Raw genomic sequence first — 12300 nt, 5'->3', positions numbered from 1 at the left:
GGTGATCTGCCCACCTCGGCCTCCCAAAGTGCTGGGATTCCAGGCGTGAGCCACCGCGCCCGGCCACCACTGGTGCGTTTACCTTCTATGTTCCTCATCCAGAACAGTATTTATTTCCAAAAATCATTGGGAACTTCTGTTTAGAAAAGAAAGGAATCGTTAAGGTTTAGTGCTGTCAGCAAAATGTGGAACCACCCATTCTGTAGCTGAGTCACAGTAAAATCTGCAAGGTATTGCAAACTTGGAGCGCGCGCCTTTCATCCATGGTGTCTCTATTCATGTGTAAATGTTAGAGCAACTCACTGGCATAGAATACACATTCAAAAAATAATGGCTGACTAGCTCAAAAGAAATTAATAGTTATATAATTTTTTTTTCTTTTTTTTGAAAGGGAGCCTTGCTCTTGTTGCCCAGGCTGGAGTGCAATGGCACGATCTCAGCTCACTGCAACCTCTGCCTCCCAAATTCAAGTAATTCTCCTGTCTCAGCCTCCCGAGTAGCTGGGATTACAGGCACTCACCACCACACTCAGCTAATTTTTTGTATTTTTAGTAGAGACGGGGTTTCACCATGTTGGCCAGGCTGGTCTCGAACTCCTGACCTCAGGTGATCCACCCGCCTCGGCCTCCCAAAGTGCTGGGAGTACAGGTGTGAGCCATTGTGCCTGGCCAGTAGTTATATGAAATTAAGAGCAAATGCTTATTGAGCAGGTACTGTGTGTGAGACATAACACAGAGCTCTTTACACATTCATTTAGATCTCATAGCAACTCTATGAGGAATGCTACCGATATGTCCATTTTACAGAGGAGGAGACTGAGACACAGACAGGGTCAGTACCTTGGCCAAAGTTATACAGTTTAGATGCATGTTAGCTAGGATGGTAGAGCTGGGATTCAAACCCAGAGATGGTGATGGTGGGTTTTATTTTTATGTTTAATTGATTATTCTTTTTTTATAAAATAAAATAGAAATGGGATTGGACGGGTACAGTGGCTCATGCCTGTAACTCCAGCACTTAGGGAGGCCAAGGTGGGCGGATCACCTGAGGTTGGAAGTTCGAGAACAGCCTGACCAACATGGAGAAACCCTGTCTCTACTAAAAATACAAAATTAGCTGGGTGTGGTGGCGCATCCCTGTAATCCTAGCTCTTGGGAGGCTTAGGCAGGAGAATTGCTTGAATCCAGGAGGTGGAGGCTGTGGTGAGCGGAGATTGCACCATTGCACACCAGCCTGGGCAACAAAAGCGAAACTCTTGTCTCAAAAATATAAATAAAAATAAAAATAAAAAATAAAATAAAATAGAAATGGGGTCTCACTAGGTTGTGCAGATTGGTCTGGAACTCCTGGGCTCAAATGACACTCCTGCCTCCACCTCTCAAGGTGTTGGTATTACAGGCATAAGCCACTGTGCCTGGTCAATGGTGGTTTTTAATCTATTAAGCATCTACCAGGTGTCAGGCCCTTGCTAGAACTCCCAGTACTTCCAATGATCCCAACAGTTCTCCAGGCAAGGATGAACAAGCTCATTTTACTGATGAAGAAACTGAGGCTGAGAGACTTAACATGATCACAGTTTGCCCACATTAGAACACAGAAATTAAAGAAAAATTTTGCAAAGTCTGGAGTGTTTGGACACAAATCTGTCCACTGTGTGACCCAGAGCCCTCTAATTCCATCCTGGACCTCTGTAAGAACTCAGTTCATGATTTTATGGCATAAACTGGCTCAGTGGTCAACAGCAAAGAATTTACATTCCACCTCATGAGCCAGACACCTGAACTCAGAATCTGCCGTATGTGATGCCTGTATTTAGCCATTTCCCTTTCCACTCAGGGAGACCCCTCGGCTTGTTGTATAAGTGGTCTGGCTCTCTCTTGCTTAATGGGCAATATATGAAGCTTTGCTCTTTCCAGCTCTGTACTCTTCTTCTTCTTCTTTTTTTTTTTTGAGACAAAGTCTGACTCTGTCTCCCAGGCTGGAGTGCAGTGGAACAATTTCAGCTCACTGCAACCTCTGCTTCCTGGGTTCAAGCGATTCTTGTGCCTCAGCCTCCCTAGTAGCTGGGATTACAGATGTGTGCCACTATGACCAGCTAATTTTTGTATTTTTAGTACAGATGGGATTTTGCTATGTTGGCCAGGTTGGTCTCAAACTCCTGACCTTGAGTGATCTGCCTGCCTCAGCCTCCTAAAGTGCTGGAATTACAGGCATGAGCCACCGCACTGGGCCACCAGCTCTGTCCATTTCCTGTTTCAACTTCAGGCATGTCTGATTCCTGTACTGTTCCACCTGCTCTTGCCTACCTGATTGAGGATGTATATTATTTTGCAAGATTAACTATTTGAAAAAGAACCTTGGCCTCCTTTTTAGGAAAGTCTGTGCTTGTGGTTGGCTGAATAATGTACCCCCTACAAAGATCTCCACATCCAAATCCGTAGAACCTGTTGAATATGTGACTTGATGTAGCAAAATGGACTTGGTAGATGTGATGAAGGATTTTGAGATGGGAGATTATCCAGGGATTATCTGAGTGGATTCAATGTAATCACAAGGGTCCTTATAAGAGGGAGGAAGGAAAGTCAGTCAGAGGAGGAGGTGTGAGGATGGAAGGAGTCAGAGAAATTGCAAGACAAGATGCTCTGCTGCTACTTGAAAGATAGAGATGGAGGCTGGGCGCAGTGGCTCACGCCTGTAATCCCAGCACTTTGGGAGGCCGAGGTGGGCGGATCATCTGATGTCAGGAGTTTGAGACCAGCCTGGCCAACATGGCGAAATCCTGTCTCTACTAAAAATACAAAAATTAGCTGGGTGTGGTGGCACATGCCTGTAATCCCAGCTATTCAGGAGGCTGAGGCAGGAGAATCACTTGAACCCAGGAGACAGAGGTTGCAGTGAGTCGAGATTGTATCATTGCACTCCAGCTTGGGCAGCAAGAGCAAAACACCATCTCAGGAAAAAAAAAAAAAAGACAGAGATGGAGCCACAAGCCAAGGAATGCAGCTTCTAGAAGATAGAAAAGGGAAGAACATGGATTTTTTTCCTAGAGCCTCCAGGACTGAATGTGGCCCTGTGAACACCTTGATTTCAGTTCAGTGAGACCCAATTTAGACTTCTGACCTCCAATCCCTAAAAGAATAAATGTGTGCTGTTTTAAGGCACTGCATTTGGGGTCCTTTGCTGCAGCAGTGGCAGCACACTCCTGGGTGTTCTCACCGTCTCTGATGGTGAAGCTGTGAAGCAGGGCAAGGCCGTCGAACCAATGGTTGTATCTGGACTCCCCCACCGTGTGCATCCCAGGCCCGTTGCGGAGCAGGGTTCCCTGCAGCCATGCTGGAATCTTGCCTGTGAAAAGAGAGAATGTTTAGTTTCCTGTTTCTACCTGCAAACCAAAATGCTGGAAGAAATGTTCAAGGAAAGGAGTTGGAGACTTGTAGTCCCAGTACCACTCCTTGCATCTGTTCGTTTACTCTACAGTCGTTTCCAGAAAATGTATAATATGTTGGGCAGATGGAGACACTGTCCCTGTCCTCAAATTGCCCACTGACCACTAAGGAGACAGATGAATAAACAGACACCCAAGATCCACCATGGTCAAGGCAATGCTGGTTGTGCGTTGGCTCACACCTGTAATCCCTGCACCTTGGGAGGCTGAGATAGGAGTATCACTTGAAGCCAGGAGCTCAAGACTAGCCTGGGCAACAAAGTGAGACACTGTCTCTACAAAAAATAAAAAATGTAGCTCAGAGTCGGGTGCGGTGGCTCACGCCTGTAATCCCAGCACTTTGGGAGGCCTAGGTGGGTGGATCACCTGAGGTCAGGAGTTCAAGATCAGCCTGGCTAACATGGTGAAACCCCATTTCTACTAAAACCACAAAAAGTTAGCCAGGTGTGGTGGCAGGCGCCTGTAATCCCAGCTACTCGGCAGGCTGAGGCAGGAGAATCGCTCGAACCCAGGAGGTGGAGGTTGCAGTAAGCTGAGATTGTACCATTGCACTCCAGCCTGGACAACAAGAGTGAAACTCTGCCTCAAAAAATAATAAAGAATAAATGTGTGCTGTTTTAAGGCACACATTTATTTAGGGTAAAAACAGGCTAGGCGCGGTGGCTCACGCGTATAATCCCAGCACTTTGGGAGGCCGAGGTGGGTGGATCACCTGAGGTCGGGAGTTCAAGACCAGCCTGGCCAACATGATGAAATCCCACCTCTACTACAAATACAAAAAATTAGCTGGGCGTCATGGTGGGTGCCTGTAATCCCAGCTACTCAGGAGGCTGAAGCAGGAGAATCACTTGAACCCGGGAGGTAGAGGTTGCAGCGAGCTGAGATTGTGCCATGCACTCCAACCTGGGCAACAAGAGCAAAACTCTATCTCAAAAAAAAAAACAAAACAAAAAACTCCCCCCTCCCCACACCAAAAAAAAACACAAAAAACTAAAAAAACCATAACTCATTGTGGTGGCATATGCCTGTAGTCCCAGCTGCTTGGGAGGTTGAGGTGAGAGGATCGCTTGAGCCTGGGAGCTCGAGGCTGCAGTGATCACACCACTCCACTCCAGCCTGGACAAGAGAGCAGGACCTTGTCTCAAAAAATTAAAAAAAAAAAAGGGGGGCAATGCTACAGACATAGCAAAAGGTTCTGTGTGAAACAGAATCCCACCCTGGGGTGGGCTAAGAGCAGGAGGGTGTGGTCAGCTTCCTGGAGGAGGCAACCTGGCTAAGTCTTGAGGGAGAGTAGGTATTCGCCTCACAAAGGCAAAAGGAAAGAACATTCTAGAGCTGTACTGTCCAATATGATATCTATCAGCACTTGAAATGTGGTTGGTCTGAAATGACATGTGCTATAAGAATGAAATAGACACCAGATTTCAAAGACTTAGTACGAACAAAAGTGAACCATCTCATTAGCAATTTTTAAAATATCGATTTCATGTTGAAGTGATAATATCTTGGATTTGTTGTGTTAAATAAAATATACCATTGAAATAATTTCATCTGTTTCTTTTGACTTTTTCCAATGTTTCTACTAGAAAATTTTAAAGTGCAGGTATGGCGTGGGTTCTCTTTCTAGGGTACAGCCGTGCTGTAGAGACAGGCTGCTGCAGCTGAAGCTGTTGGTGCCTACACCCAAGTCTCCTCAGAGTTCATCTCTTCCTGTAGGCGGCTTTCTGCAAATGCCTGCAGCTCCCTACCTGGGTTCTTGGTTCTGACTGCGGGTGGGCCAGGCTTTGCCTACAGGCAGGAAGAGCGGGAAGCACCTCGGAGAGGTAGTGCCCCTGGAAGCTGCTCTCACCCAGTGATGGATGCAGAATTCGGGGACAAATCCCACTGTTGCCTTGCCCTCAGTTGGGAACACAAGAGGCGTGTTTTACACCACGCCCAGGGGATTTAGCTCCAATGGCCTCGGCAGCCAATGGCTCAACAATGCCCCATTGATTGGTTTCCTTCTCTCTCTTTCCCTGAGTTCCTCCTCATGTTTCTTGGGATCACGTGCCAATAAACCACTTAGCCTTGAATTCTTGCCTCTGGAGGAACCCAGAACAAGAAGATCAAAACCAGGAGGCCGGGCACTGTGAGGCATGCCTATAATCCCAGTACTTTGGGGGGTGAGGCTGAGGTCTGGAACCCCGCCTGCATCAAAAATACAAAAATTAGCCAGGTGTGATGACAGGTGCCTGTAATCCCAACCACTCTGGAGGCTGAGGCAGGAGAATTGCTGAAACCCGGAAGTGGAAGATTGCAGTGAGCTGAGGTCACACCACTGCACTCCAGCCTGGGTGACAGAGCAAGCCTCCGTCTCATAAATAAACGAATGAATGAATGAATGAATGAATGATCAAGACCAGGAGACGGGCAAGCTGTTTAGTAAGACTGAACCATCATTTTCAAGCAAGAAAATTGTGAGCAATGAAACTGCAGAAATAACAGGGTCCAGAGGACGAAGATCAGCAGGATCACACTAAGGGTCCTGGTCTAATCCTCAGAAGAATGGGGCACATTTGATGGTTATAATAGGGAAGGACAGGACCAGATTTTTTCTGCAATTAAAAAAAAAATTAGGCCAGGCGCAGTGGCTCAAGCCTGTAATCCCAGCACTTTGGGAGGCCAAGACGGGCGGATCACAAGGTCAGGAGATCGAGACCATCCTGGCTAATACGGTGAAACCCCGTCTCTACTAAAGAATACAAAAAACTAGCCGGGCGAGGAGGCGGGCGCCTGTAGTCCCAGCTACTTGGGAGATAGAGGCAGGAGAATGGCGTAAACCTGGGAGGCGGAGCTTGCAGTGAGCTGAGATCCGGCCACCGCACTCCAGCCTGGGCGACAGAGCCAGACACAGTCTCAAAAAAAAAAAAAAAAATTGAGATAAAACTCATCATTTTAAAGTGTACAGCTCAGGGGGTTCTAGTGAATTCACAATGTTGTGCAACCATCACCTAATTCCAGAACATTCTATCACTCCAAAAAGACATCCCCCTTATGCATTAGCTGTACCTCTTCTGCCCTTACCCCCAGCCCCTGGCAGGCACCCATCTATTTCCCTATGGATTTGCCTGTTCTGGATTCCATATAGATTAGCAGTCCCCAAACTTTTTGGCCCCAGGGACTGGTTTTGTGGAAGGTAATTTTTCCATGGACGGTGGGGTTGGGGGGTCAATTCTCATAAGGAACGCACAACCTAGATCCCTCACATGCGCGTTCACAACCGGGTTCACGCTCGCAGTAGGGTTTTCACTTCTATGAGAATCTAAAGCCACCGATCTGAGAGGAGGCAGAACTCAGGCGGTAATGCTGTGCAACCCGGATCCTAACAGGCTACAGACTGGCACTGGTCCATGGCTCGAGGGTCGGGGACCCCTGATGTAAATGGAATAGGATCTTGGAGCTTCGAAGGTTCTCTCTGCCCGTGGTGTGGACTGGGAAATTCCCTGAGAGAGGCAGGAAGACTAGAGAGAGGACCCGGGGATTCCACAGGGATGGAGAGAAATGGATGAACAAAGATAAACGGAAGACACCGAACTGATGGGCCTCTATTTGGTTAAATACGGGGGGATGTGGAGTGGAACACTGAAAAATGATGGCCCAGGCCAGCGCGGTGGCTCACGCCTGTAATCCCAGCACGAGGGGAGGCCAAGGCGGGTGGATCACTCGAGGTCAGAAGTTTGAGACTAGCCTGGCCAACATGGCGAAACCTCGTCTCTACTAAAAATATGAAAATTAGCTGGGCGTGGTGGCGGGCACCAGTAATCCCAACTACTTGGGAGGCTGAGGCAGGAGAATCGCTTGAACCCAGGAGGTGGAGATTGCAGTGAGCCGAGATTGCGCCATTGCACTCCAACCTGGGCGACAAGAGTGAAACTCCGTCTCAAAAAAAAAAAAAAGACAGTCAAGTCTCTTGCCTTGGGCACCTACATAATCGTGGCACCAGGCACAGGCACCCAGGGCACAGGAGAGGGGGCAGGCTTGAGACAGAGCAGGGAGAGAGGCATCTGAGAATATAATTAAAGCCCTAGATAGGACAAGAAAATTTATACACATACACACGCCAGCCACTGTGTTCTAGGTGGATTAAACCACTTAATCATTGCAGCAACCCGGTGTGGGAAGTGCCAGGCTACATTCATCAGACAGAAAAGAACACTGAGGCAGGAAATGCTTAAGTTGCCAAGGAGGTCTCAGAACACACGTGTGCTGGCACAGCCAGTTACAAAGCCAGAACCTTTGCATGTGTTCCCTGCATGGATGCGTCAACCCAGGCACAGTTTTTAGCTAGCTGTCTGCCCATGGATGTTACCAACTGATTAGGCTCAACCCAGGCCTGGACGGAGGGTGAGGAGGTCTGTTCTCCATAGGCTGCCTGGCCTTGGCAAGTCACTGTTCTTCTGCCTCAGTTTCTCATCTGTCAGTAGGGAGGCTTGATGTAGAGGAATGGTTCTCACCCTTGGAATCACCAGAGGGCTTGTGAACACACAGCTTGCTGAGCTCCACCCCCAGAGTGTCTGATGCCAAGGGTCTGGGTGGGGCCCAAGGATGTTTATTTCTACCCAGTGCCCAGGTGGTGCTTACGCTGCAGGTCTGGGGACACCCCTTTGAGAACCGCTGCTGATCTTTGGGGCTCATTCAGCCTCTCATGTTCTAGAATTTGTGTTTTCTAACATTTCCAACGATTTCATGCAGTCATTAAACATGAGGTGTAAAGGGTACAAAATATTCATAACATTCCAGGGCAGGAAAAGGTAGGTATCATAGGTGCCTTTTTTTTTTTTTTTTTTGAGACAAAGTCTCACTCTGTCACCCAGGCTGGAGTGCAGTGGCGCGATCTTGGCTCACTGCAACCTCCACCTCCTGGGTTCAAGCAATTCTCATGCCCAGTCTCCTGAGGAGCTGGGTTTACAGATATGCGCCACCACGCCTGGCTAATTTCTGTGTTTTTATTTAAAACAAAATTTCAAATAAAATACATTGAAAGTAATGGCAAAAACCGTGATTATTTGTGCATCAACCAAATAGTAGAGACAGGGTTTTACCATACCAGGTTGGCCAGGTTGGGGTGCCTGTTTTTTATTTATTTATGTATTTTTTTGAGACAGGGTCTCACTCTGTTGCCAAGACCAGAGTGCTGTGGCACTATCTCAGCTCACTGCACCTCTGCCTCTGCGGTTCAAGCAATTCTCCTGCCTCAGCCTCCTGAGTAGCTGGGACTACAGGTGCGTGCCACCATGCCTCGCTAATTTGTGTATTTTTAGTAGGGAGGGGTTTCGCCATATTAGACAGGCTGGTCTCGAACTCCTGGTTTCAAGTGATCCACCCTCCTTGGCCTCCCAAAGTACTGGGACTACAGGCATGAGCCACTGCGCCTGGCCTTGGGTGTCCTTTTAAAACATAAAAAATGTACAGATGAACAGTCAGACTGAGAAAAATAAATTTAATGGTATACATTTGCTTTTGCAAAAAGTATTTACAAATACAGTAAAGTTATCTATCGATTGATCTACCTATGTTTTAAAAAGTTAAAGGAAATAAACCCAAATATTAATAGGGTTTAAGAGATTTGGAAACACAGCTGATTTTATTTCCGTCCATGTTTTCAATTGCACTCCTAATTAATTTATATATAATATACATACAGCTATATACGTATATACAGATTGATAGCTATGGATTGTGCCTTACCTTTGTAAACAGGAAAAAATATACATAAAAGCTGTTTCTTTTCTTTCAAAATACTCCCAAGGCAATTGCTCAGTTGAAAAGCTTCAATCCGGTGTTCTCACAAAAATCACTCACAGCTGTCCTCTCCTTATGAACAACTGAAGTCCATCGAGCGGATGAAAATGTCTGCGGGCCTGAGCTGACTCAGCTGTTCTTAAAACTGAGCGAGGCTGGACGCGGTGGCTCAAGCCTGTAATCCCAGCACTTTGGGAGGCCGAGACGGGCGGATCACGAGGTCAGGAGATCGAGACCATCCTGGCTAACACGGTGAAACCCCGTCTCTACTAAAAATTACAAAAAAAAACTAGCCGGACGAGGTGGCGGGCGCCTGTAGTCTCAGCTACTCGAGAGGCTGAGGCAGGAGAATGGCGTAAACCCGGGAGGCGGAGCTTGCAGTGAGCCGAGATCGCGCCACTGCACTCCAGCCTGGGCGACAGAGCAAGACTCCGTCTCAAAAACAAACAAACAAACAAAAAAAAAACTGAGCGAGTACCACTCTGGGGACCTGGGAGTCCAGAACCAGGAACTGCCCTTTAGAGACCAAACAAGATGGTTGGAGGAAAGTGGCAACCCAAAAGAGGAGGAAAAAGCAAGAGATACAAAAGATGAAGTGAGACACAGGGCTTCTAAAGGATAGAAAGTCCTACTCCTGTAGGCTCTACAGGTGCTGACACCTGTGAGTTCTGACAGAAAATCACATCAGACTGCAGTCCCCTGCAAGTGTGCGTGGTGGATGTGCACGTGTGGGAGCTCATGCACGCCCCTCTAAGCATTTTGAAACTAATTTAGAATGCATACATTTGCACAAATACATCATGCATCTGAGACAGGCAGCAGTTTGCAGATTAATCCCGTTGTATATGTACCCACTGGGGCATTCCAATGCTTTTTTCCTGGAAACAGTGAGACTGACTCTCCTCCCTTTGGAAACGGAGTTACAATGTGTAAAGGCACACCATTTTCACAGAAAATGTATCCCCTCTCTGTACTGTTTTCTGGACTTTCCAAAAGTAATTTACAATTAGTATTACTTATATAATCAGGAAAAAAAGTGTCCATCTAAACATAAGGAAGAAGCCAGGTGCAGTGGCTCACCTCTGTAATCCTAGCACTTTCGGAGGCGGAGGGAGGCAGATCACTTGAGGCTAGGAGTTCCAGACCAGCCTGGCTAACATGCTGAAACCCCGTCTCTACTAAAAATACACAGATTAGCTGGGCTTGGTGGTGGGCGCTTGTGATCTCAGCTACTTGGGAGGCTGAGGTGGGAGGATGGTTTGAACCCAGGAGGCAGAGGTTGCAGTGAGCCGAGACCACCCCACTGGACTCCAGCATGGGCGACAAAGCGAAACTCCGCCTCAAAAAAAAAATAAATAAAATAAAATAAACAGAAGAGAGAACCCAGTGTTTATCAGAATGCTCACCTGTCACTTTGGCCCTCACAGGCTCCAGCTGTTCTTTTCTATTCCTGCCAAATATTATATCCATCGTTTAGGGTGCCGAGGGAGACTGATTTTAACAGCAAACAGATGCTCCTCTGTTCAAAGGAGCTGCTGCTCCCTCCTTCTGCGTTTCCTTCCTGCTCTCCTGCTCCTTCCCTCCTTCACATCTCTGTCCTGATGCCGTTTCTGCCTTTGCTTTTTCCTTTTTGGCTGGCTGTGACTTCTCCCTCTCCAAGACCCCAGGATCTCTTTACATTCACAGGAGAAGCTGCGCTGGCGTTATTTATAAGATGTTTGGTTAAAGGTTAATTTCCAAGCCATGTGTCATAGCTAATCTTTAATCCTCTTATTGTACCCTCAGCTTTCCCTCTCCAGTTTCGCTTTTGGCTTAACCAAAAAAAAGGTTGCTTTGGGCTAGGTTCTAAAAAGCAGAGAGAATTCAGTGCCTCCTGTTATGTTGCCCAACGTAATCCAAGAGCTGGAGATGTTTATGATCAGAACAAGAAGAGAGGCAGTCGGGGCCATCAGAGATGCTGGGAATTAGGAGAGCCTTGAGGTGAGCTCTGTGATCATGCGAATGTCTGGTGCACAGCAGGGACAGGTAAGGTTTTATGTTTTGGTTTGTTTTTAGTAAAGGCCCTGATGCTCCGCTCTAATAATCATACATAAAGAGCAACTTAATTCATTATTTTCTTTTTGGAAGAAGGAGACATAAAATGTTTCATGTACTCATTTAAAAAATAATGAACGGGAACCAAAGACTTTTCTCAGAAACTATAAAGAATAGTAAAAAAGACGGGCCAGGAGCGGTGGCTCATGCCTGTAATCCCAGCACTTTGGGAGGCCATGGTGGTTGGATCACTTGAGGTCAGGAGTTCGAGACCAGCCTGGCCAACATGGCGAAATCCTGTCTCTACTAAAAATACAAAAATGATCCTGGCATGGTGGTGGACACCTGCAATCCCAGATGTTCAGGAGGCTGAGGCAGGAGAATCATTTGAACCCATGAGGCAGACATTGCAGTAAGCTGAGATGGCACCAGTGCACTCCAGCCCGGCCAGAGTGAGACTCTGTCTCAAAAAATAAATAAGTAAACAGAATAGTAAAAAAGAAACTTCATTTCAACTTCCTGGTCTATCAAGAGGGCAAAATGATTTGCGTTCAGAGTTTGATCTGAGCTTCCCTATTATTCGTGTATCTTGGCGTGTTGCCATTGCCTGAAATTCATATTCAGCTTGCTGTATGCACTGATTGAAGTTAATGAACTCATCTGAACGTATTTTGCTTAAAGAAAGAACCAGTCATTTGCTCTGTGGGTAGAGTAAGAAAAGGCAGTGGCAGTGGCCTTTATGCAACCCAGCTGAGAATAATGATGTCCGGTCTGGGCTGAGACCACATGCCAGCACCTTGAGCCACTCATTCCGGACAGCTGTGTGTTCTGGCTGTGCTTCCGCCCTGGCACACATTGGAATCACCTGGTTGGCGGCACTAACTGTACCGGTGCTGGGCCTTATGCCAGACCCACTGACGCACAATCTCTGAAGGTGGATCTCAGCCATCAGTTTTTTTATATTGGCTGGGCATAGTGACTCACACCTGTAATCCTAGCACTTTTGGAGGCCAAGGTGGGAGGATCACTTGAGCCCAGGA

At 47.0% G+C, this 12300-nt stretch overlaps 1 protein-coding gene across 2 annotated transcripts in view; it reads right to left on the bottom strand.

Annotated features, from left to right (window-relative positions):
- BCO1 (beta-carotene oxygenase 1) overlaps positions 1-11138 on the bottom strand; it is a 48983-nt gene extending 37845 nt beyond the window's left edge. The window contains exons 1-2 of one of the 2 annotated variants that reach the window (XM_011942156.1): positions 10633-11138; positions 3217-3345 (exon numbers count right to left, since the gene is read on the bottom strand). In XM_011942156.1, coding sequence (XP_011797546.1) covers positions 3217-3345; positions 10633-10696 — 193 coding nt within the window. In that variant the 5' untranslated portion in view covers positions 10697-11138. The remainder of the gene's footprint in view (positions 1-3216; positions 3346-10632) is intronic. The other variant, XM_011942157.1, reaches the window with a different exon arrangement.
- Positions 11139-12300: the final 1162 nt, after the last annotated feature.

This window comes from Colobus angolensis, unplaced genomic scaffold (assembly GCF_000951035.1).
Source record: "Colobus angolensis palliatus isolate OR3802 unplaced genomic scaffold, Cang.pa_1.0 Scaffold207, whole genome shotgun sequence".
NCBI classification, from domain to species: domain Eukaryota; kingdom Metazoa; phylum Chordata; class Mammalia; order Primates; family Cercopithecidae; genus Colobus; species Colobus angolensis.
The sequence above is the reverse complement of the archived record's forward strand: the minus strand, read 5'-3'. Positions and strand labels throughout refer to the sequence as shown.